General features: G+C 45.5%; 2 protein-coding genes across 4 annotated transcripts in view; one reads left to right on the plus strand and one right to left on the minus strand.

Annotated features, from left to right (window-relative positions):
* The window catches only part of SMC1B (structural maintenance of chromosomes 1B), an 82,253-nt gene extending 68,607 nt beyond the window's left edge, over positions 1-13,646 (minus strand). Inside the window, exons 1-5 of one of the 2 annotated variants that reach the window (XM_059887198.1) lie at positions 13,470-13,646; positions 4,363-4,551; positions 3,170-3,282; positions 2,877-3,080; positions 61-299 (exon numbers count right to left, since the gene is read on the minus strand). In XM_059887198.1, the coding sequence (XP_059743181.1) occupies positions 61-299; positions 2,877-3,080; positions 3,170-3,282; positions 4,363-4,551; positions 13,470-13,578 (854 nt within the window). In that variant the 5' untranslated portion in view covers positions 13,579-13,646. The remainder of the gene's footprint in view (positions 1-60; positions 300-2,876; positions 3,081-3,169; positions 3,283-4,362; positions 4,552-13,469) is intronic. The other variant, XM_002687980.5, reaches the window with a different exon arrangement.
* Positions 13,647-13,724: 78 nt separating this feature from the next.
* On the plus strand, positions 13,725-24,560 carry RIBC2 (RIB43A domain with coiled-coils 2). 2 transcript variants are annotated; one of them, XM_059886659.1, is made up of 7 exons: positions 13,725-14,026; positions 14,830-14,911; positions 17,007-17,351; positions 18,936-19,054; positions 20,431-20,658; positions 23,074-23,240; positions 24,141-24,333. In XM_059886659.1, the coding sequence occupies exons 1-7, from the start codon at positions 13,913-13,915 to the stop codon at positions 24,151-24,153; spliced, it is 1,068 nt and encodes a 355-aa protein (XP_059742642.1). In that variant the 5' UTR covers positions 13,725-13,912; the 3' UTR covers positions 24,154-24,333.
* Positions 24,561-24,764: the final 204 nt, after the last annotated feature.

Genomic DNA, 24,764 nt, shown 5'->3' on the forward strand with positions numbered 1-24,764 from the left:
CACAATATTTCTATCAATCTAAATAAAATCCAACTGTTAATAATGATTTTGAAAACTCACTTTAATTCTTTTTGTGTTTGTTGTAGTTGTCTGCTCAACATTCCATGTTCCTTTTTCTTGGCTTTAACTATGTTTTCATGATGAGAAAGAGACTCTCTTGTGACACTCAAATTCTTATTCACACGCTCTAACTCAGTGTATAAAAAATTAATTTTTTTCTCATTGTGATACAGTCGGAAAAGCTGCAGTTGTATCTTGTTAATTTTCAGTTCTTCAAGGAGATTCTGGTAACGGTCTGCCTACAACAGTGAAATTCAACAACAGTTAAGACGGAGTATATTTTACATTGACCTTTCATAAACTCAACTAGAGTACTAATAAATGATCTCTAATGAATTTTCATTTATGTCATTAACAAATGATATTCTTGCCCAAAGTACCATTATTTGGATAAGGCTTCTGCATATACTTCTATAATAAACCATTAAAGGATTTTATATTCATGCACACAGTGGTATGGTGGTAAGAACCATTTGTTAGTCACTCAGTCATGTCCAACTCTTTACAACCCCATGGACTATAGCCCACCAGGCTCCTCTGTCCATGGGATTCTCCAGGCAAGAATACTGGAGTGGGTTGCCATTTCCTTTTCCAAAAGAACTATCTGGGGCACCCACTAACTGAGTCCTGTCCCACTTCTGTCTTGACCTCAGAAGTTTGGCAAGCAAGTCTGACACCAGCTTCCCCATTTGTAAACTAAAGGAAGTAATATCACTTTTAAAGTTTCTAGCCATTTTCAATTCAAAGATTCCAGGTAAAATTTCTTCTATAGAATGTAATTTTTTCTATGAATAGAACAAATAGGATTGTTAAAGTTCTAAATTATATGTGAGATGGGAGAATTTCCTGAGTATTTGTACCATTGAAAGTGAAAGTGAAGTCGCTCAGTCGTGTCCGACTCTTTGTGACCCCATGGACTGTAGCCTACCAGGCTCCTCCCTCCATGGGATTCTCTAGGCAGGAGTAATGGAGTGGATTGCCATTTCCTTCTCCAGGGGATCTTCCTGACCCAGCGATTGAACCCGGGTCTCCCGAAGTCCAGGCAGACGCTTTAACCTCTGAGCCACCAGGGAAGCCCAAGTGTACCATTAGTAAAGAAAAAAGGAATGTTCTACCTTATGAAGAAAGCTCTTAATCAATGAAATATTCCAAGTAACAGGTAAACAGCAATCTGCCAGGATGTTGTTAAAAATAATCATGAAGTTGGACTATTCTAACTATCCTTATAATGTTTAAAGTTATGCAATTCTACTCTGCTATAAGCTGTTTTAGTGTATTACAAAAACTATAGTTTGACTTGCACTTACACCACCATCCCTTTCCACTGACAAAACCAAGAACACACACACATAAAAATCTGAAGAAGCAGAGAAATATCACTAATAAGGAACACGTCTACCTTTCATTTATTTTTTCAAATATTTATTAACTGGCTATTGTGTGCCAAGCCCTCTTCTATGTGCTGTAAAATATGGTAGGGAATAAGGTAGAAACAGTCTCTGCTCTTCTTAGATTACAACCAAGTTATCCTAGTGGGGCAAGGAGGGAAGCAGAGTCAGAGAATAAATAAGCAATAAATAATACACAAGATAATTTCATACAGCAAAATATGCTACAAAAGAAACAAAATAGGGTAATGCAATAGAACCAGGGAAGGGATGCTAATTTAGATTGGGCAAGTGGACAGCAAATGTCTGCCTGAGAAAATGGCTTCTTTATGAAAACTTCAATGAGAGTATTAGCCATGTAAAAATCAGGCACACAATTATCTAGGCAGAGGAAACAGCAAAAGCTCTAGGACACAAGGGAATGTGGTATTTTCAATAAATGATAAAGGTCAATGTGGCTGAAGAGTAGAGGAAGTTAAAGTTTCAGAGGTGAACAAGAGGCAGATCAGCAGGCTGGGAAGGGAGACTAGATTCTCAGTGCAGTGGAAAGCATTGCTCCAGAAGAGGTTTTATGCAAAACAATGACAAAATCTACTTTGCATTTGATAAAAGAATACTCTAAAGGCAACAGTTTACAAGGCGCTACAGCAGGCACTGTGAAGGGCACCAAGAGGTACCACAGAACAGCATTTACAAAGTGTGACCACGGCCTCCTAGAGTTCCCCAACACCCTTTCATGGAGCCCCTGAAATCAAAACTGTTTTCCTAATAATACTCAGATTTCATTTGTCTTTTTCACTGTGTTGACATTTGCACCAATGGAAAGGAGGGTAAAGTTCCTAGGTCTTAGCACAGGTTCAACACAAAAACAGATATGAGAATTCACCAGTTTTCTATTAAGTCAGATATTCATGAAATTATACAAGGTAAAACAATACCACTCTTCTAATTATTTGGTTTTATAAAAGTCAGTTTACTTTCCATAAAAATATGCTACTTATGTTAACATACAATGAGTTTATTATTGTTATTTTTACAAAAATAAATCATCAAAATATAATTTTTAAATGTCTCAGTTTTAATTTCAAATACAATAAACATTGATAGATAACTCTTTGGGGTCCTCAATAATTTTTAAAGTATAAAAGCATAAGATCCAAAAATCTGAGGCCCTCTGCCATATGAGATATAAATCCTTCAAGTTTAATTTTAGTTGGGAAAATCAGACACCTTTGCAGCTCAAGTTGTCCTGCCTATTTTGCAGAAAGAAACCCAAACTGGAAAATATACCAAAAAGTTTATCTTTGATGAATAATGGGCTTTATTTAAGTTACTAAAAGAATTATTTTAGTAACCCCAAACCAATACTTACAATTCTAATACAGGTTTTGTATGCAACACTTAATTGGCTACCTCATGACATCTTACCTCTTCTTTCTCTAATTTTGCATGTTTGCGCTCTGCAGCTACATTTTTTTTCTTATTAAAATTAAATTGTGCATCTTCTTCGGCTTTGTGTAACTTTCTTTTCTTTTCCTCGTATTCTCCTATAAGCTCTCCTGAAGTGCTGATTTCCTCAAAAAACTGGGTTCTTTCTTTGGGTTTTTTCATTGAAATTGACTCCACAGTTCCCTTTCAAAAATAGTTAAGCACACCAACATATAAAATATAGTGATACATTTTCAAAATCATGAATAAAACAAAATACTATTGCTACTTACCTGAAAAACTAAACAGTTCCGTGCTTTGACTATTATGCCTATCTTTTCCAGCTCTGTGATATAAGCAGAACGACTCATAGGATTATCATTAAAACTATATTCTGAGCATCCTCCTAAAATAAAAGAACAAATGCTGTTATGGGAAGTATAAATACCAGATATGTATCAACAACTATTGAAATGGCCAATTATGGCAGTAATATACATGTTAAAAAATGCATTTAATCAATCAACAAATGCTGAGTGTCTACTACATGTCAAGTAGTATTCTACAGTAGTGAACATAACAGACAAAAGTCTGATCTCAAGCTTATATCCTAGTGATGGAGGCAGACAAAAATGAGATAGGTAAGTAAAATAAATATCATGTAGGAAAGTGTTAAGTGCTGAGTAAAATGGAGGTAGGAAAGGGGTATGGAAGTCTCTGTGTAGGAGAGAGAGGCATTGCTATTTTAAATAAGATCGTTTAATGGTCTAAGTGTTTGTGTCTCCACTGAATTCATGCGATGAAATCCTAAACCCAAAAGTGATGGTGTTAGAGGGTGAGGCCTTTAGGAGGTGATTAGATTATGATAGTGGAGCCCTCATTAATAGTATTAGGGTGCTTATAAAATAAAAAGGTCCTACAAGGCTCCCAAGTCCCATCCACAAATGGTAAGTCTGCAACCGGAAGAGAACTTTCATCCAACCATGCTGGTACCTCATCTAGGACTTTTAAAAAACAACCAAGAGGCATCTATTTACAGAAGCCCAGTAAAATCCTAGCATAAATAGAAATATATATATATATATATATATATATATATATGTAACTCTGAATCTTATTTACTCAGGAAATACAAGGATTTGTGAATAAATCCTAGCAAAATAAAAAGTCAAATATTTCATGCGATTTGCTTTTTGGTGGTAGGAAAAACTTTCTATACAAACCAAAAATATGCATTTATAGTTACTTCATCACTACGAAAACTAGATAAAGATACATAAAGAATCTCAGGAAGAACTTTTATGATATCACCACCTTTGAGGTAAACTCCTTCTTTCATTTTTAAACTAATAACCAGGGAGAAAAACCGCTATCTGACAGTAGGGGAATCTGAATAAATATGTCTGCTTAAAGAAAAGTCCAGTGGAGAATCAAAATAGGTTCTATTATTTGCTTCTGATATCTGCTATCCCAAGAAAAAAAATACCTCGGATAGTCCTTGCAAATGTCTTCTCTTCTCCACTTTCTTCCAAATATACAATTTTCACACTTGCAGAAGAAGAAACAGGTTTTCCAATGTGTGCTCCATGAATGAGTTCTTGAATATTTTTTACTCTTAAATTAGCTATTTTTTCTCCCATTACAAAACTAAGTGCATCCATTACATTAGATTTCCCTGGGGAAGGAAAGACAGGAAAAAAGTTATTTATTTTTAATGATAAAAAGTCTTGCCCAGTGCCAAAGGAACCAGGCTACTAAGGAAAGTGAAATACAACTGATGTGCTCGTGCTAAGTCACTCTCAGGAAGTGAACCAGTGCCCCTTGCAATGGAAGCAGCATGGAGTCTTAACCCTTGGACCGCCAGGGAAGTCCCTCCACCACTTTCTGTTAAGAATGTATCACTGTGCCTAAACTGTATCAACAATATGATCTAGGCTGAACATGTGCTTTCTTTCTCAGAGTCTGGAATTTGGGGGAATGGAGGTGCTTATGTGACCATTCCCTAATATAAATCCTCAGAGTTGAGTCTTTAATGAGTTTTTGGTTAACATCTCATATATGTTGTCACAACTAGTTGCTGGAAGAATTAAGCCTGTCCTGCGAGACTTCACTGAGGGAGGATTCATGGAACCTTGCAACTGGTTTCCTAGAGCTCCTCATGTGCCTTTTCCCTTTGTGGAGGTTTCTTTGTTTCCTTTCACTGTTATGAGTAACCATCCTGGGTACAACTATATGCTGAGTCCTATGAGTCCTCCCAGTGAATCACCAAAACTGGGGGTATCTTGGTGACTCCCAACTCAAATGGAAAACTGTTTTGCAACCATGAGCACATAGTACAGAACAACTTCCAAGGTGCGGCGTCATTTCAACTACAACTCTCTCTGTTTAATGTTTTTTCTTTTTCATATTCATTCCCTCATGTCCACAAGCAATTTAAATTTCTAGTGCCAAAAGCAGAAAGAGTAACATAGAAGAATACTGCAAATCACTGGAAATATGGCTGAGTTTAGAAGTTCATTGTCTTTTTTAAAAGAACTAGAAATGGTTAAAAATGCTGCAAATATATTTAGCTAAGTTTCAGTTAACTAACAGGTATGAAACATGGCTTTTTGAGGGGTTAATCGATAATCTGCAGATTGAAAGCTATTGTAAGACGGTTACATATACAGAAAGTGAAAGTCGTTCAGTCAAGCCTGACTCTGCAACCTTGTGGACTATTCAGTCCATGGAATTCTCCAGGCCAGAATACTGAAGGGGTAGCCTTTCCCGCCTCCAGGGGATCTTCCCAACCGAGGTATCAAACCCAGGTCTCCTACATTGCAGGTGGATTCTTTATCATCTGAGCCACAAGGGAAGTCCAAGAATACTGGAGTGGGTAGCCTATTCCTTCTGCAGGGGATCTTTCCCACCCAGGAATTGAACAGGGGTTTCCTGCATTGCAGGTGGATTCTTTACCACCTGAGCATATGTAGGTTACATATACAGAACATTAACTGAAGTTATTAAGTCTGATGATAACAGAATTAAACAGAAATTAGTGTTATCAATCCTTATTTAAAATCTGCCTAAAATAAATACTTCCCCACCCACGTCCAAGGTAAGGAGCAGCGGCTGCACTCCACTGGAGCAGCCATGAAGAGAGACCCCAGGTCGAAGGTAAGAGAAACCCAAGTAAGATGGTAGGCACTGAGAGAGGGCATCAGAGGGCAGACAGATGGAAACCACAATCACAGACAGCTAGCCAATCTGATCACATGGACCACAGCTTGTCTAATTCAATGAAACTAAGCCATGCCATGTGGGGCCACCCAAGATGGGTGGGTCATGGTGGAGAGGTGTGACAGAATGTGGTCCACTGGAGAAGGGAATGGCAAACCACTTCAGTATTCTTGCTTCGAGAACCCCATGAACAGTATGAAAAGGCAAAAAGATAGGACACTGAAAGATGAACTCCCCAGGTCAGTAGGTGTCCAATATGCTACTGGACATCAGTGGAGAAATAACTCCAGAAAGAATGAAGGGAAGGAACCAAAGCAAAAACAATACCTAGTTGTGGATGTGACTGGTGATAGAAGCAAGGTCCGATGCTGTAAAGAGCAATATTGCATAGGAACCTGGAATGTTAGGTCTATGAATTAAGGCAAATTGGAAGTGGTCAAATAAGAGATGGCAAGAGTGAACATCGGCATTCGAGGAATCAGCGAACTAAGATGGACTGGAATGGGTGAATTTAACTAGAAGACCATAATATCTACTACTATGGGCAGAAATCCCTCAGAAGAAATGGAGTAGCCATCATAGTCAACAAAAGAGTCCGAAATGCAGTACTTGGATGCAATCCCAAATACGACAGAATGATGTCTGTTTCTTTCCAAGGCAAACCATTCAATATCACAGTAATCCAAGTCTATGCCCCAACCAGTAACGCTGAAGAAGCTGAAGTTGAACGGTTCCATGAAGACCTACAAGACCTTTTAGAACTAACACCCAAAAAAGATGTCCTTTTCATCATAGGGGACTGGAATGCAAAAGCAGGAAGTCAAGAAACACCTGGAGTAACGACAAATTTGGCCTTGGAGTACAGAATGAAGCAGGGCAAAGGCTAACAGATTTCTGCCAAGAGAACACACCGGTCATAGCAAACATCCTCTTCCAACAACACAAGAGAAGACTCTACACATGGACATCACCAGATGGTCAACACCGAAATCAGATTGATTATGTTCTTTGCAGCCAAAGATGGGGAAGCTCTATACAGTCAGCGAAAACAAGACCGGGAGCTGACTGTGGCTCAGATCATGAACTCCTTATTGCCAAATTCAGACTTAAATTGAAAAAAGTAGGGAAAACCACTAGACCATTCAGCTATGACCTAAATCAAATCCCTTACCATTATACAGTGGAAGTGACAAATAGATTCTAGGGATTAGATCTGATAGACAGAGTGCCTGATGAACTATGGACGAAGGTTTGTGACATTGTACAGGAAACAGGGATCAAGACCATCCCCATGGAAAAGAAATGCAAAAAAGCAAAATAGCTGTCTGAGGAGGCCTTACAAATAGCTGTGAGAAGTAGAGAAGCCAAAAGCAAAGGAGAAAAGGAAAGATATACCCATTTGAATGCAGAGTTCCAAAGAATAGCAAGGAGAGATAAGGAAGCCTTCCTCAGTGATCAATGCAAAGAAATAGAGGAAAACAACAGAATGGGAAAGACTAGAGATCTCTTCAAGAAAATCAGAGATACCAAGGGAACATTTCATGCAAAGATGGGCTCGATAAAGGACAGAAATGGTATGGACCTAACAGAAGCAGAAGATATTAAGAAGAGGTGGCAAGAATACACAGAACAACTGTACAAAAAAGATCTTCACGACCCAGATAATCACGATGGTGTGATCACTGACCTAGAGCCAGACATCCTGGAATGTGAAGTCAAGTGGGCCTTAGAAAGCATCACTACAAACAAAGCTGGTGGAGGTGATGGAATTTCAGTTGAGCTCTTTCAAATTCTAAAAGATGATGCTGTGAAAGTGATGCACTCAATATGCCAGCAAATTTGGAAAACTCAGCAGTGGCCACAGGACTGGAAAAGGTCAGTTTTCATTCCAATCCCAAAGAAAGGCAATGCCAAAGAATGCTCAAACTACAGCACAATTACACTCATCTCACAAGCTAGTAAGTAATGCTCAAAATTCTCCAAGCCAGACTTCAGCAATACGTGAACCATGAACTTCCAGATGTTCAAGCTGGGTTTAGAAAAGGCAGAAGAACCAGAGATCAAATAGCCAACATCCACTGGACCATTAAAAAAGCAAGGGAGTTCCAGAAAATCATCTATTTCGGCTTTACTGACTATGCCAAAGCCTTTGACTGTGTGGATCACAATAAACTGGAAAATTCTGAAAGAGATGTGAGAAACATGTATCCAGGTCAGGAAGCAACAGTTAGAACTGGACATGGAACAACAGACTAGTTCCAAATAGGAAAAGGAGTATGTCAAGGCTGTATATTGTCATCCTACTTATTTAACTTCTTTCTATGCAGAGTACATCATGAGAAACGCTGGGCTGGATGAAGCACAAGCTGGAAACACTGCCAGGGGAAATAGCAATAACCTCAGATATGCAGATGACACCATGCTTATGGCAGAAAGCAAAGAAGAACTAAAGAATCTCTTGATGAAAGTGAGAGAGGAGAGTGAAAAAGTTGGCTTAAAACTCAACATTCAGAAAACTAAGATCATGGCATCCGGTCCCATCACTTCATGGCAAATAGACAGGGAAACAATGGAAACAGTGGCTGACTTAATTTTGGGGGGCTCCAAAATCAATGCAGAGAGTGAGTGCAGCCATGAAATTAAAAGATGCTTACTCCTTGCAAGAAAAGTTATGACCAACCTAGACAGCACATTAAAAAGCAGAGACATTACTTTGTCAACAAAGGTCTGTCTAGTCAAGGCTATGGTTTTTCCAGTAGTCACGTACAGATGTGAGAGTTGGACTATAAAGAAAGCTGAGCACCGAAGAATTGATGCTTTTTAAGTGTGGTGTTGGAGAAGACTCTTCAGGGTCCCTTGGATTTCAAGGAGATCCAACCAGTCCATCCTAAAGGAGATCAGTCCTGGGTGTTCATTGGAAGGACTGATGTTGAAGCTGAAATTCCAATACTTTGGCCACCTGATGTGAAGAGCTGACTGATTTGAAAAGACCCTGATCCTGGGAAAGATTGAGGGCGGGAGGAGAAGGGGACGACAGAGGATGAGATGGTTGGATGGCATCACCGACTCAATGGACGTGAGTTTGGGTAAACTCAGGGAGTTGGTGATGGACAGGGTGGGCTGGTGTGCTGCGGTTCACAGGGTCGCTAAGAGTCGGACATGACTAAGCGACTAAACTTAACTGAATCCAAACTCATTTATTACATTAATTCTTTTGTGTCCTAGGTCATAAGGATACAGTAAACGAACAAGATAACAACCTTGTCTAATGAATATTATAATCTACTAAGAGGTCAAACAATAAATAAACAGGAATTATATATTATAGTAAGTATTGGTGAGGAAACAAACTGAGGGATGAAACAGAAGGTAACTGGGAGAGGTAACTTCTGATAGGATCAAGAAACATTTAAGTAGGGACTTCCTTGGTAGGTCATTTAGTAAAGAATCTGACGGTCATTTAGTAAAGAATCTGACTGCAGTACAGGAGACCACCTATTGACAAAAATGAATGAATGAATGAACCAACCAAGTTAAGCTTTGTAATGGTCAGAGCAGGAACCTCTGCTATAAATAACTCAAAATCAACATCAGGAAAATAATTCTGGAAGAGTAATATTTTAGACTATCATCACTTGATGATGAACCAAGTATTCAAAGATATAAAAATTACAATATCACTCTCCCATCTCAAAACCCCAATTTTTGCACTCATCTGCCCTCTTACCACGGAGAAGGCAATGGCACCCCACTCCAGTACTCTTGCCTGGAAAATCCCACGGATGGAGGAGCCTGGTGGGCTACAGTCCATGGGGTCGCTAAGAGTCGGACACGACTGAGTGACTTCACTTTCACTCTTCGCTTTCATGCATTGGAGAAGGAAATGGCAACCCACTCCAGTGTTCTTGCCTTGAGAATCCCAGGGACTGGGAAGCCTGGTTGGGCTGCTGTCTATGGGGTCGCACAGAGTCGAACACAACTGAAGCGACTTAGCAGCAGCAGCAGCAGCCCTCTTACCAACAGCTACTAAGTCCCTTCTGATTTCAACTCTGCATATCTCTTCCATTCTTCTCCTTCCTTACCATTCTTCTACTTTTTCAACCCCTCCTTACTTTGAGAAGACTCTTAGCTGGACTCAGCATTCACTCTCTTGCCTCTTCAAATTCATTCCTTCATTCTATAAACATTTATGGAACACCTATTAATCAGGCATTCTCCTAATTACTGAGGCTAAAAAGAAACAGTATGTAGGATTTTCCCCTAAGGTGCTTACAGTGGGGAATATTATCAATTTTCATTGAACCTCATTTCATAAATAAAAAACCAGATGCTCAAACAATCATATTTTGGGGTTAGGTGTCTAATTCCAAAATCTATACTCTTCCCACTAAAAGCAGGAAATTATAACTTACTACAATAAGTTATAAGCTAAAATTAATACACAAAGAACTATGAAACACTTAAGAGCAGCACTAATTACTGGAGACTCTGAGTAGGCTTTGCAGGAGACACTTCTGGGCTAAATTTTAAAGAGGAAGTAGAAGTTTGGGGAAGCGATGCTGAAGGTAGACATAACCGTTACAGGAAAAGAGAACAGCCTGATCACTGGTACAACTGGGAAAGCAAGGTACCACTCTATTAGGAATGGACTTCCCAGGTGGCACTAGTGGTAAAGAACCTGCCTGCCAATGCAGGAGACATAAGAAACTCTGGTTTGATCCCTGGGTTAGGAAGGTCCCCCATGGCAACCCACTCCAGTATTCTTGCCTGGAGAATCCCATGGACAGAGGAGCCTGGCAGGTTACAGTCCATAGGACTGCAGAGAGTCAGACAGATTGAAGCAATTTAGCACATTATAGGAAGAAGAGGGTAAGTACTGATACAGAGTTCTTTGGACTACAAGATCCAACCAGTCCATCCTAAAGGAAATCAGTCCTGAATATTCATTGGAAGGACTGATGCTGAAGCTGAAACACCAATACTTTGCCCTCCTGATGCCAAAGAGCTGACTCATTTGAAAAGACCCTGATGCTGGGAAAGATTGAAGGCAGGAGGAGAAGGGGATGACAGAGGATGAGATGGTTTGATGGCATCACCAACTCAATGGGCATGAGTTTGAGCAAGCTCCGGAGTCGGTGATGGACAGGGAAGCATGGCATGCTGAAGTCCATGGGGTCACAAAGAGTAGGACACAACTGAGAAACTGAACAGAACTGAACTGAATATACAGAGATGGAACAAAGCTTGCAAGGTCGGGAATGAAAAGAGAGAAACTAAACTTGATGCTGAAGATTACAGGAAGCTACAAAGGATTTCAGGAATAGCAGTGACTTTTTCAGATATGTTTTAGAAAGATTTCTAAGATAAGCCACCAGAAAAATGGGCAAAGAACATAAAAGGGCAACTCAGAGAATCAGTTCAGTTCAGTTCAACTCAGAGAATGAGAAATACAAAAGGCCCTTAACCATATAAAAATACACTTGAGCTCAGTTTAAGTGTACTGAGTGGAGTTCAAGACTTTGTACAAACACTCATTCCAAGTATCACACCATTGGAAATGCAAAACGGAATTGAGCAACCCTTCACATAATCATCAGTTAAAAGGTGAAAATCACCTGGTGGTGGGCTCAGTAACTTCCTGATAAATGAGTGGAGTCAGGATAACAATGCAGGAGTGATTACAGTAATCATTTTTTCAATGTTTTCTGATAGAGTAAAGGGAAAATGAGGAAATACATTACAGAGAAGAGGCAAGGAAATCAAATGTGTGAATACATCTAAGCTCAGGTATTCTTTCATGTGGGCTTCCCTGGTGATCAGACAGTAAAGTATCTGCCTGGAATGTGGGAGACCTGGGCTCAATCTCTGGGTCAGGAAGATCCCCTGGAGGAGGGCATAGCAACCCACTCCAGTTTCTTGCCTGGAGAATCCCCATGGACAGAGGAGCCTGGTGGGCTACAGTCCACGGGGTTGCAAAGAGGCCAACTGAGTAACTAAGCACATTCTTTCACATATACTAAGTGCAAAAGAAAACCTTAAACAACAGCTGTTTTTAAAATGCAACAGAAATTTTACAACACTTCCACAATAATTATATTCCAGATTTGGTGTGCCCAGAAAGCACACATTTAAGTGTCCTATTCCTATCTGTCATATAAATTAATTTACTGAGTCAACAGGTCTCCTTCAACTCAAAAAAGGTTTCTGAGCTAAGAAAGGAAATCTGGACTGAGAAAGCCAAATTGGAGTCTCCAGATTTGGGAAAAATCTCAAGGTCACTATTGTTTTAGAGCTTACTCCCACCTGCTTTGGGTCATTAACCCACTCTTTCCAATCATGGAGCCAAGGTGAACCTGGCCAGGCCCCAATTCCAGGCCAGACTCTGCCACTTACTGGGCAATCTTGGAAAGTCATCTGGACCCTCTGAACCTCAGTTTCCTCCACTGTAAAATGGGAATTATATGCATTTGTGAGGATTAAACAAAAAGAAGGGTACCAGGAATTTGGGGAAAGCTCAATTATTGCAGTCATTTCCATAATATTCCTGCGAAGGTTCCTTGGATCCAAATGTTTGTTCCAGCCCCTTGAAACCAATGTCTTCCTCCCGATCTCGCTCCCATTATGTCTTTTTAGATGAGAAAGAGAAGGGGATATAGAGGAAAGCAACCACGACTGAGGGCGAGAGGAGGAACCCACAGGGCAGAGGAGCAGGGGTGAAGGAGAGGAGAGTCCAGGGTGGAACCCTGGGGCTGGGGCTGCAGGGCGGGGGTCTGGCCTGGGTGGGGTCTGAGGATCATGGAGTTGGGGCAGCGGGTGAGGGCCAGGCTCCCAGGGGTACTGTCTGAGGGCCAGGGAGCTGGGGCGAGGGTGAGGGTGAGGCCCCTGGAGGTGCGGTCTAAGGGTCAGGGAGCTGGGGAAGCGGGCGAGGGTCAGGCTCCTGGGGGTGCATCTGAGGGCCGTGGAGCTGAGGCGAGGGTCAGACCCCTGGGGGTGCGGTCTGAGGGTCGTGGAGCTGGGGCAAGGGTCAGGCCCCTGGGGTGCGGTCTGAGGGTCGGGGAGCTGGGGCAGTGGGTCTGAGTGTCGGGGGGCCGGGCAGCGGGCGAGGGTCAGGCCCCTGCGGGTGCGGTCGGGGGGCCGGGGCAGAGGGTGACGGTTGGCCAGGTGGACGGCGAGAGGAGGCTCCTGCCACTTCCAACCCGCCCTGGACGGAGTCTGAGGGTCGCTTCCCACCCCATCCTGCATCCCACCCCGTCCCTGAGGTGGGTGGCGAGGGTCGAGCCTGAGTCCAGGCCTTGAGGCCTCCCTCATGTTTCCTCAGGCAAGAAGCGGCTTGGCCGAGTGCGGCGGGAGAAGACATTCTAGGTCCCGAGTTACCGGAGCCGTTGGGGCCGATGATGCAGGTGAACCTCTTGAAGGGGCCTATGACCTGGCGGCCCCGCCACGACTTAAAGTTCTCCACAAACAGCACTTCCAAACGACTCATGGCTGCGCTCTCCGAGCCTCAGCTGCGTTCTCACACGCTGGCGGGAAAAGCGCGGGAAGCGCCTCGTGCGGTCTCGCGAGAAGAAAGCGAGAACACGAGCGCTGTGCTGTTTCTTAGCAACCGGAGTTGTTTACGTTTCCGAGGAAACCGAGACTCCATGCCTCTGGGGCAGTGAGAGAAGGCCGATTGAAAGCCTCTTGGGCAGGCTTTCCCACCTGCCCGGACTCCTGGGGAGCCAGCCGCGCTGGGCTAAAGCTTGTTTTATTTTTGTTGTATTTTCTTTTAATCTCGCATGTTTTTGAAACCTTTTAGAATTTCTTAGCAATTCGCAGTCATGGAGGTAGCACAGCCCAAGGACCTGAAGGAGGACTTTGTCCTGGCCAAAAGAAGACATGCGGAGCTGGTCAGGCAGAAACGAATTTTCAACGCCAGGAACAGGATCATTGGGGTGAGACCCTCCGGATCGGAAGGGAGAGGAGCCAGGAGGGAATGGTGGGGGAGGGGAGGGGGACAAGGGGGCGGGGGAAACAAGAGAGGCGAGCATCGAGCAACAAGAGATGATGAACTGTTGGAATGAAACTTTTGATCCAGGCACAGCTGCGGACGGCTCCAAGCTTTGCCGGGAAGAACTGTTCCACGTATTGAGTTTTCGGAGAATGAGGGAGGCCTCATAACAAGACCGAAAATTGCTCCCTGTCACTTGCCAGACAGGCAAATTGAGTCCTGCAGCGGGGAGCGAGCTTACCTGGAGTTAGTGGCCAGAGACTGGAATGCGGTTCTCCTCTCTCTGAGCCAGACTTTCTACATTGCCAGGGACTTCCTCCAGTCCATTTAACAGACAAATGCCAGTAGAGAGAGTTCTTATTTTGTGGCAAACCTGAGCCAGGCCTTGGAGATGAGGGATAAGACGATCCTTGACCTTGTGAAGTTGATAGCCCAATGGACAAGGCAGGCGTTAAAATGGTCACATTATAATGCAGGGAAGTCAACGCAACTAGGGCTGGGAGAGGAAAGCAGAGAGGGCTTCCTGGAGGAGGTGATGCTTAAGTAGTGTTCTGAGGATGAGGACCTACTGACTAAGAAAGGGAGAAGGAAGCTCTAGGGAAAGTTAAGACAGGCTGAAGAACCAACAGAGGCACACAAGGGCATTCGGGTATGAGACGATTTGGTTTATAAAAAGATAAGTACGATTGTTATCAACTGAATAAAATTGTCTGGCTCTTATTCTCTCCCATTGTTTTCCTTTCCCAGGGTGACACCACGGCCTGGGATGCTCAGGTTTGTGACCAGAACATAAAAGCAGCAACTGAAAAAGCGAGAGATGAAGCCTTTGGTGAGCATTCTCTGAGTGGCCATTGAGTGGTTCAGGGCTTTAGACCCACGTCACATTCCTCATGTATGTAAAGCCTTGTCGTTTTCACACTCTAGTTTCTTGTGCTCAGTTAACTTAATGCACCAATTCTTCCACACTTGAAAATTAGCTATTGAATTCTATGAGTAGGATATATATTGTGAGCGGACATGTATATTTTTCTCTGTTTTCTTTAAAAACTAGGTATGAAAAACCTCATACACACACATATTCTCTGCCAAAAGCTCAAGACCTTCTACCAGGGACAGTTGGTAACAGTAGACAACACACACTCTTGAGCCCACAGCCCAGAGCTGACTCAGAACCAGCCATGGTTCAAGTAAAAGTGTTCTGGCTTGTGGGTCAGATTCTCAAATAGTTATGAAAATTAAGTAGTGTTCTGAGGATGAGGACCTACTGACTAAGAAATGGCAGTTATGTCCAACAATGTCTTTTAAAGCACCATAAGGATTTTTTTAATAGAAGAAAAGGATACAAAATTATATGTACAATGGGTCATCAATTAAGTTTAAATATATAAATATATATAAGTTAAAAATATATAAAAATATGTTTAGAAAAAGACACAAAGGAACTATACCAAAATGTGAGCAGTGGTAAATTTGGAGAGATGGCATGAGGAATGAAGTTTACTTTCTTCTTCATCAGCTCGTTTCAGTCGCTCAGTCGTGTCTGACTCTGTGACCCCCGGACTGCAATGTGCTAGGCCTCCCCATCCTTCACTATCTCCCAGAGTCTGCTCAAATTCATGTCCATTGAGTCAGTGATGCCATCCGACCATCTCATCCTCTGCCACCCCACTCTCTTTCTGCTCTCAATCTTTCCCAGCATCAGGGTCTTTTCTTCTTTATAGTGTTTCATATTTTCTTTTAAAATTGTAGTGTAAAAGTAATTGAAACCTGTGATAAGCCATAATGGAAAAGAATATGAAAAAGAATATATATATATATATGTATAACTGAATCACTTTGCTGTACAGCAGAAACTAACACAGCAATGTAAATCAATTATACTTCAATAAAATTTTTTACAAAAGTAATTCAAACTTACAGAAATGATGCGACAGACATACATATACCCACCACCAGACTAGATGTGAACATTTTGCCAACCTGGCTTTAGATATCTTATATTAAGAATGATTTTTGAGAATTAAATATTACACAGAAGTAGTTAAAGCTCTCCTCCGTCTTCCCATTTTCCCCTTCTCTCCTCCTCGGAGGTGTGATCATTCCCACGTGTGTCTCTGTGCTTCTACCCCTCATGTAGGCTTATCCATGACAATATAAAATTTGTGTGTGTGTTTTACATTTTTACATAAAAGATATATTGAATGTATCCTTTTGCAACATTTAAGAAATTCAACAACCTATTTTGGGAACTTACAGGTGATCTCCATACAGAATATTCATTTTAATTGCTTTATGATATTTTCTTCTATGAATTTTAACCACAGTTTCTTTATTCCTCTGCTGGTGGCTGATTTAGATTTTTTTGTTTTTTAAATAATTGCAAACAATGTTAGTGACTCTCCTGCACTGTGTCTCAATGCTCATGTTCCTGGTGGACCTGGACCTGGCATTGACAGGTCCTAGGATGTGCGCATTTTCAGTTTCAGGGGATGTTGGCAAGTTGCTTTCCATGGTTATAAAAGTACCAAGTTACACTCTCACAAGCAGTAAATGAGAAACCTCTACGTTTCTCCACATCCTTCCTAATACCTGCTATTTTCAGTGTTTTAAAATGTTTCTTCAATTCATTGGATGTTTCCCATCTCGAATGGTTGATGCTCTTTTCACACGCTTATTGATCACTCAGGTTGCTCTGTAGTGATGTGCCTTTTCCCTTCCTTTGCCCCTTTGTGGTTAGGTTGTTTGTTTTAAAGTTGATTTGTAGGTGCTTTTTTATATTCAGAATTCTAACCCTTAATGGTTGTGTTAACCTTTGGGAGAGTTGGATGACTCTTAGAATCACTAAAAATTATTTTTTGGGGGAGATTCGAATTTCTTTCTTTCCTCTGAATCTTTTGCTAATGAGTATGCTGTATCTTTTCTAGCTGCTGAAATGAGACAAAATGACAAGATTGCATGCCTATCAGAAAACCGGGAAAGGAGAGATAGGAAAAATCTCTGTAAAGCTATCAATGATTTCCAGCAGAGCTTTCAGAGGCCGGAAACGCGCCGTGAATTTGACCTCTCTGACCCCCTGGCCCTTAAGAAGGATCGTCCGGCCCGGCAGTCAGATTATGATGCTCGGAATACAATATCAGGAATGCAGAAATTCATGGGGGAGGATTTAAACTTCCATCTGAGGAAGAAATTCCAAGAGGAACAAAACAGGGAATGGTCCCTGCAACAGCAAAAGGAACAGATGATTGGCCGGGAGAACCAAAAATGTGCAGGTAACAGCAGAAGACAAGTGGGTCTCAGTACTGTAACAAATCAACCCCAGTTTTGTTTTTTTCTTGTTTCATTTTTGTCTCTTAAGCCTCACTAATAGGCTACTTTAGCCACATGGCCAAACAAAGAGACATCAGAACCTGTGTTTCAGGATTTGGACGTCTTTAGTCACACGTCCATCACGCAGGAAACACTTTCTGAGCTTGTGGTGTGTCAGGGCGCCCGTGGGGTCCTGGCGCCCAGGGTAACTCAGCACTGGTCTGACCCTCAGTGTGCTCACAGCCTGCTGGGAAGACAGTGGGAAAGACATAGGTCTAGCCTGGGTCAGTTCATGTCCAGTAAGACACTTGGATCATCCCCTGAACCTGACCGTCCACCTCCATCGATGGGAGCTCTGTTCTTCCCGTTGCTCCAGCCCAAAGCAAGCCCTCCTGACTCCTTCCTTTCTCTCCGATGCCGCACGCACTCCTGCAGCAAGTCATCCCGAATTCCGACCACCGTCACTACCTCCACCACTACCAGTAGACTCAAAGGCCAGCACATCCCAACGGATCACCGAAATAACCTCTAACTGGCCCCCCAGCTTCTGCCCTTGCCTCCCTACACTCTCTTCTCAGCCCAATAGCCAGAATGATCCTGTTAAAAAGTTAAACTGCTGAGGGACTTCCCTGGTAGTCCAGTGGTTGAGAATCTGACATCCAGTGCAGGGGATGCAGGTTTGATCCTTGGCAGGGAAACTAAGATCCCGCATGCCATGGCACAACTAAGCCTGCGTGGCAACTGCTGAGCCTGTGAGCTCTAGAGCCTGCTTGCCACAGCGAAGATCCCACGTGCCAAGGCAAATATATATATACATAAAGCTGCTACTTCCCTGGTGGTCCAGTGGTTTCGATTCCACGTTCCCAATGCAGAGGACATGGCTTAAATCCCTGGTCGGGGAACTAAGATCCCATATGACTCAGCATGGCCAAAAATAAAAAATTAAGTGGGATCCTTTGTTCAAAACCAATAGCTTCTTACTTTACTCATTAATGATTGTCTCAGTTGGTAAAGAATACGCCTGCAATCTGGGAGACCCAGGTTTGATCCTTGGGTCAGGAAGATCCCCTGGAGAAGGCATGGCAACCCACTCCAGTATTCTTGCCTGGAGAACTCCATGGACAGAGGAGCCTGATGGGCTATAGTCCATAGGGTCACAGAGACTCGACTGAGCGACTAACACACTTACTCAATAAAAACCAAATTTATTTCAAGTACCAGCAAGGCCTTCACAGTCTGACCTTATCTCCTACTACGCTGCCCCCTAAGCCCTTCTCCTTTGGTACCCAGATAAGTGTGCTCAGTCGTGTCTGTAGACATTACCAGGCTACAGTGATGATTGCCAGCACTGCCAGGCACTTGTCTAAGAGCTTGGCTTGAGTTAACTCATCTGTGTCTCCCATGAGCCTTCCATTGCACCCCCCTTCTTCTGATGGGCGAGTGATGAGAAGCGGACCCAGAAACAACGCTGCGCAGGGCGCTCTGCACATCTGGGAAGGAGCCCTGGGCAGGCACACACACTTTGACTGTATTTTTCTTCCTTTCAGAGGATCTCTACTTGAAGACAAGGCTGCAGTTTGACGAGACAGCCAAGCACTTACAGAATCTGGAAACCGCCACCAGGAAGGCGGTTTGTGCAACTGTGAAAGAATTCAACAAGAACCAGGTGTATACCCCAGGCCTGTCTGGAGGGGAGGGAAGACACACAGCCACCTCCCTGGGTGTCCCAGCATTCTCAGCGCATCAGTGATAGCCATGGTTATTTTTTTTTTTTGGCCATGTCACATGGCTTGCAGGATCTCAGTTCCCTGACTGAACCCAGACAATGGCAGTGAAAGCCCAGGAATCCTCACCACTACACCACTGGTGGACTCCCAGAATATGTTTTTTTTTTAATCTCTGCAACAATCATCTGATCTTATTAGTCACTGTGTTCAACGGCCCTGTCAGAGAGGCACCATGAACTCAATTGATCAAGAAACAGGCTCAGAGGGAGGAATTGACTTTCTTAGAGACAGCTGAGTACTAATCTGATTTGCTTTGGCAGATGTAAACACTGGACTTCCAAATATTAGAAGTCCAGTATTCAAACCAGACCTGTCCAATCACAAAGCATGCACTTATGTAATATAGTCAGGCTGGCCTCCTTGTTAGTCCCTGCTATGTGAGGGCTAGCAAAGTGCCCCATCTGTCCAATATTAGAGAGAACTGGTTTCATCCTTGACTTGACTTGATGGAGGAATAACTGTAGCCGAGAGGCAAGCTGTCTAGCTAAAGGTCACACAGCCAGGGCCTGTCCCTTCTACCCATCGCCTTCATGTAAGCAGGGATTTGACCAGGAATTTATTTGTCTCGGGGGCTGAGGTTGCCGGGCAGTAGGAACACCTTTTAGAAATCACCACTTCCGCAAATCACTTGGTTGGCGGTTCTTTGTGGCCTGCCGCTAGCCCAGGGTGACCAGGACCACAGGGAAGGGTTCACAGCCCTGTCCTGGGGGTGGGTGAGGCCAAGCCGAGGGGAGATGGCTGCCTAATGGGGGGCGGCCGCTCCCTGCTTTGGCAAATCGCTGCAGACAGACCTGCCAGGATTGTGCACGTGACCAACTGGTAGTGATCCTCTGAGCCCAGCCCACTCGCCCAGCATTGCCCAGGCAGCCAGGGGTCCAGGGACCTCCCACGTCCATACCTGATAAGTCTCCCCCCACCCGCCCAGGAGCCCTGTTTAGCACATTCTTCCTTCAAGGGCCCCTGCAAGGTTTCCCAGCCTGCGCCTCAGTCCCACCAGACTGACTCAGACAACGTGTTGAGTTGCTCAATCGTGTCTGGCTCTTTGCAACCCCAGGGACTGTAGCCCGCCAGGCTCTTCTGTCCATGGGATTCTCCAGGCAAGAGTCCTGGAGTGGGTTGCCATGCCCTCCTCCAGGGGATCTTCCTGACCCAGGAATGGAACCCTGGTCTCCCGCATGGCAGGTAGGTTCTTTACTGTCTGAGCCACCAGGGAAGCCCCTTCAGGGCATCATCCTTAATATCTTCCCCTGCGCAGGCCCTGGAGTCAGCGGAAAAGAAAATTCAAGAGAGAAAACAAGAACAGGAGGACAACCTAGCCGAGATCTCCAACATGCTGCGTGGGGACCTGCTCTCGGAGAACCCGCAGCAGGCAGCCAGCTCCTTCGGGCCGCATCGCGTGGTGCCCGACCGCTGGAAGGGCATGAGCCAGGAGCAGTTGGAGGAGATCCGCCTGGTGCAGAGACAGCAAGTCCAGGAGAAGCTGGTGCCTGTCCCCGCCCCCCTCCCCAAGCCCTCAGCCCCCCACCGTTCTCTCCACCACCACCCCTCTCCACCCGCCCCAGCCCTCAGACATGGCTCTGTGCTCCCTCCCGCCTTCCTGGAGCATCTAGTTACAGCCGCTGTCACACTGGGCCCCAGAAGCTGCCCTCAAGGAGTCTATGTTCCATTTGTGGGGGAGGACAAGAGTGGAGTGATCCCACAGGTGCTGGGTGCTGGGCAGGGGAGGAGGCTGGGGTAGGGGGGCTGAGAAGGCTGGGAGTGAGGAGGGTCATCATGGGACTCATGACCTTGAAACAAAGGTCTGAAGGTGGAGGGAGTCACCTGGGGAGAGGATTCTCTCTGTGGGGGCAGAAACTGCACGGACCACGGCCTTGACTGCAGCCACAGGGTGAGGGGTGGGTAGGGCTGTATTGCCTTGAGGGGCTTCTCTGGAGCCTCTATTTCCTGGCGAAATAGGAGAGTGGTCAGCAGCTGAGGGTGAGGGGTAGGAGTTTTGCAGGAACAAAAGTGCTCCAAGGTCATCTGGAAAGGGGAAGGGGCGAGTGGCCGGGCAGCCCCAGCCCCCCCTCCCCCACTTTGAGTCCTGGTCATGAACTTGAAGCAACCCTTGAGTAGGGCCATGCTTGCCTATCATGGGAGAGCTGGAACTCAATGATGGTCAGAGCTTGCCTGGCAAATGGGACCAGGTGGGAGGCTCAGGGTGCCCAGGTGTCTGCCAAGGGGTGTCAGCTGTGGACGCTGGGCTGAACGAGGAGGAAGACACATGGAGTTCAAGGGGCCATTGAGAGGTGTCGAGTCTGCAGACTGGCAGTCACAGTGTGGGGGAACCTCGTGGGAACGAGGGTGTGGAGAAAGAGGGCCAGGTCCTCACTGCGGTGGATGGGACTCCAAGATGAGACTCCGGACGGGGATGGTATTGGCAACGACAGGGTGAGAGCAGGGGTTCCCAAAGCAGGCCGTCTGGACCAGCCGCACCTAGGAACTCGAGAGCGATGGAGATTCTCAGGCCCTCGCCAGGCCTACTGAACCGAAACACTCAGCAAGTGCCCCCTCCCCGCCAGGGCTTCTGATACCCGCCAGAGTTCGAGAACCATGGGCATCATTTGCCCCCTGGGGGGGATGGCTGAGAGATTGGAAGGGGATCTTTGGAGAAGAGGCAGAATCACTGGGAATCAGGAAAAGGGTCATCTCTGAGTATGTTGAAATGACGTGAAATCACGACAGGAAAGAGATTTGGAGACGTTCTCAGACCTGCAGAGGATGGGTGAGGCTCCCACGGGGTCTGCAGATGACAGCCACGCTCCATGTGATGCTGTGGTTGGTGTGAGCTTCCCAGCAGACGGGCACGGGGAGAGGGAGGGACAGTGGCCTGGACCAGGAGATGGGGAGCAGGTTGGGCACCTCACCTTGAGAGGGGAAACAGACGGCAGCCAGGGGGTGAGGCAGGGGAGTTAGCCCAAAGTGGGAGGAGCCTGAGGCTGGCATCAGGATGCACGGGACATGGCCACCTTCGCCAAGCCCGGCTCTGCCCTTCACAACGGTAGTTCAGCCCGACTGCCTGGCAAGGAAGGTCGGCCATCTGTCCCGAAAGCAGCATTTTTGGTCTGATTTCAGTCTCTGTAGAAAATTAAGAAGCTGCTGCTGCTGCTGCTGCTAAGTCGCTTCAGTCGTGTCCAATTCTGTGTGATCCCATAGACGGCAGCCCACCAGGCTCCCCCGTCCCTGGGATTCTCCAGGCAAGAACACTGGAGTGGGTTGCCATTTCTTTCTCCAATGCATGAAAGTGAAAAGTGAAAGGGAAGTCACTCAGTTGTGTCCAACTCTTCATGACCCCATGGACTGCAGCCTACCAGGCTCCTCCATCCATGGGATTTTCCAGGCAAGAATACTAGAGTGGGGTGCCAAATAAGAAGCTAGAGAAACACAAACAGAAGAAAACATCCCACGTGAAATCTCACACTCAGAAGACCCCTCTCCCATCCCCCCACGTGCCTTCTGGTGTCCCGTCCCCTGGGCTCCTCTTGTATACAAGGATATAATTTGGAAACTTGAGATCACGCTAAGAATACTCTGTTTCTTAGTGTGGGCTTCTATGCCCCCCTATCGTTCCCAATTCTTCTTCTTTTTTTTTTTTTTTAATTAGAGCACAGCCAGGGATTTTTAAAAATATATATATTATTTATTTGGCTACGTTGGGTCTTAGCCATGGCATGCAGGGTCTTTATTACACCATGTGAACTCAGTGCGGCACATGGGACCTTAATTCCCCGCCCAGGGATCGGAGCCGGGCCCCCTGCATTGGGGGCTCAGAGCCTTGGCCACCGGACCACCAGGGAAGTCCCCTCTGGGGCTCTCCTGCTGGGGGACAGGCGGTGGTGAGTCCCTCTCCTCTCCGTAGAGGCTCCAGGAGGAAGAGCGCCAGCGAGACATGGACTGGGACCGGCGGAGGATTCAGAAGGCTCGAGCCACCTTGCTGTTTGAGCAGCAGCAGCAGCGCCTGCAGCGTGGCCTGCGCAGGGCCCTGGACTGCAGCAACCTCAGCCTGGCCAGGGAGCAGCTCCTGCAGTGAGTGCTGGGCGGGGGAGCGGGGGCGCTGGGAACTGGGAGCACCATCGAGGGCACCAGGCCTGGGGAAAGGGGAGGTGAGAGCTGCTGTCCTGCAGGGCCCATGGAGCAACCACCGACCTTTCCTGGACCCCTGGCTCACCTTCCCTGAAGCTTTCCCGCCCACAGGCTCAGGACCTAGGGGTATCTTTTACCAGAGGCCGCCCCCCACCCCTGTAGCAGCAGTGAGTGGAGCTCTGGCACAGCCACCCGGTAAAGAGGAGCAGGGAAAGGGCTCAGAGCTAGGAAGCCAGCTGTCCCCACGCAGGCCAGGGAGGGACTGAGGCTCCCCTGTGCCCACATTCCATAAACACCCGTCCCTGGACAGTCCTCACCTGGGCGCTGGCAAAGCCCAGCGGGCCCGGACACAGGCGCTGGTGACAGAGTTCACAGAGGGCCCGGGAGCCGCAGGGGAGGACTCCGGGTGGGCTTCCGGGAGGAGGCGTGTGGCCCAGACACAGGGGACGACAGTGCCAGCTGCCCACCACAGGGAGGGCCCGCCAGGCAGAGGGAGGGGTTCCTGAGCTGCCGAGAAGCAGCAGTCTCTTCTTCCCCAAGGACAGGCCCCCGGAGTAGTTCAGACTTCCAACTACAGAAAGTGTCAAATGCAGATCAGTAGGTGAACCTGTCACTAAAAACACATTATTTAACTTTTTAATCTCTCTATTCTTCAAGCTCTGACTTGAATTCAGAGGGGACCCACCAGTATTTTTTCCAATCAGATGTCTGTTGACTGATGGTTCCATCTTTGGAGGCCTAAATGGGGAGAATTAAGAGATCATCTCACAGAAGTCAAATGGGAGGAGCAAGTGTCTTTACAATCATGGAATTCTAAGATGTCCCCACATCTCACACACACAGGTCCCTAGGCTAACCAGCCAGTTCAGTTCAGTTGCTCAGTCGTGTCCAACTCTTAGCGACCCCATGGACTGCAGAACGCCAGGCTAACCAATCAGCAGTGACGAAATGCCCCTTCTTCCCTTCGAGCGGTAGTGCTGGGATGAATTGTGTCTCCTGGGGATAAGACACCAATAAAACGTAAAACATTTAGGAAGTCAGGCATTTGCTGATTTCTTTTTCTCCTTGTTTTATTATCAGGAAAAAACATATGAAGGAACTCTGTACCAATCATGCCACTGAAGACTATTTCACACAGTTTAATACAGGAAGTCGATAAGGAAAAATTCACCTTCCTTTCCTCTGAACCGTTTATGTGTAAAGCGCAGTTACCTTGAAGAGTCATATCTGTTTAAAAAAAAAAATGCACCCTTTGGTCCAGAAGTACCGTTTGAACTGAATTTTTCCATTGTAGACAAAGCTTGATTAAACCTCTTCCTGTATTTCTATGAGGAGGATTCGTGTCCACTCAGCTCCGCTCCGACTGGCTCCAGAGCACCTCTGAGTGCTGTGGACCCAGGGATGAAGGCCTGCGAGTTAGACTCTCGGTTCAAGGGGTGCATCTCCCACACTCACAGGTGTCATTTT

Source organism: Bos taurus, chromosome 5 (assembly GCF_002263795.3).
Source record: "Bos taurus isolate L1 Dominette 01449 registration number 42190680 breed Hereford chromosome 5, ARS-UCD2.0, whole genome shotgun sequence".
In the NCBI taxonomy this organism is placed as follows: Eukaryota; Metazoa; Chordata; class Mammalia; order Artiodactyla; family Bovidae; genus Bos; species Bos taurus.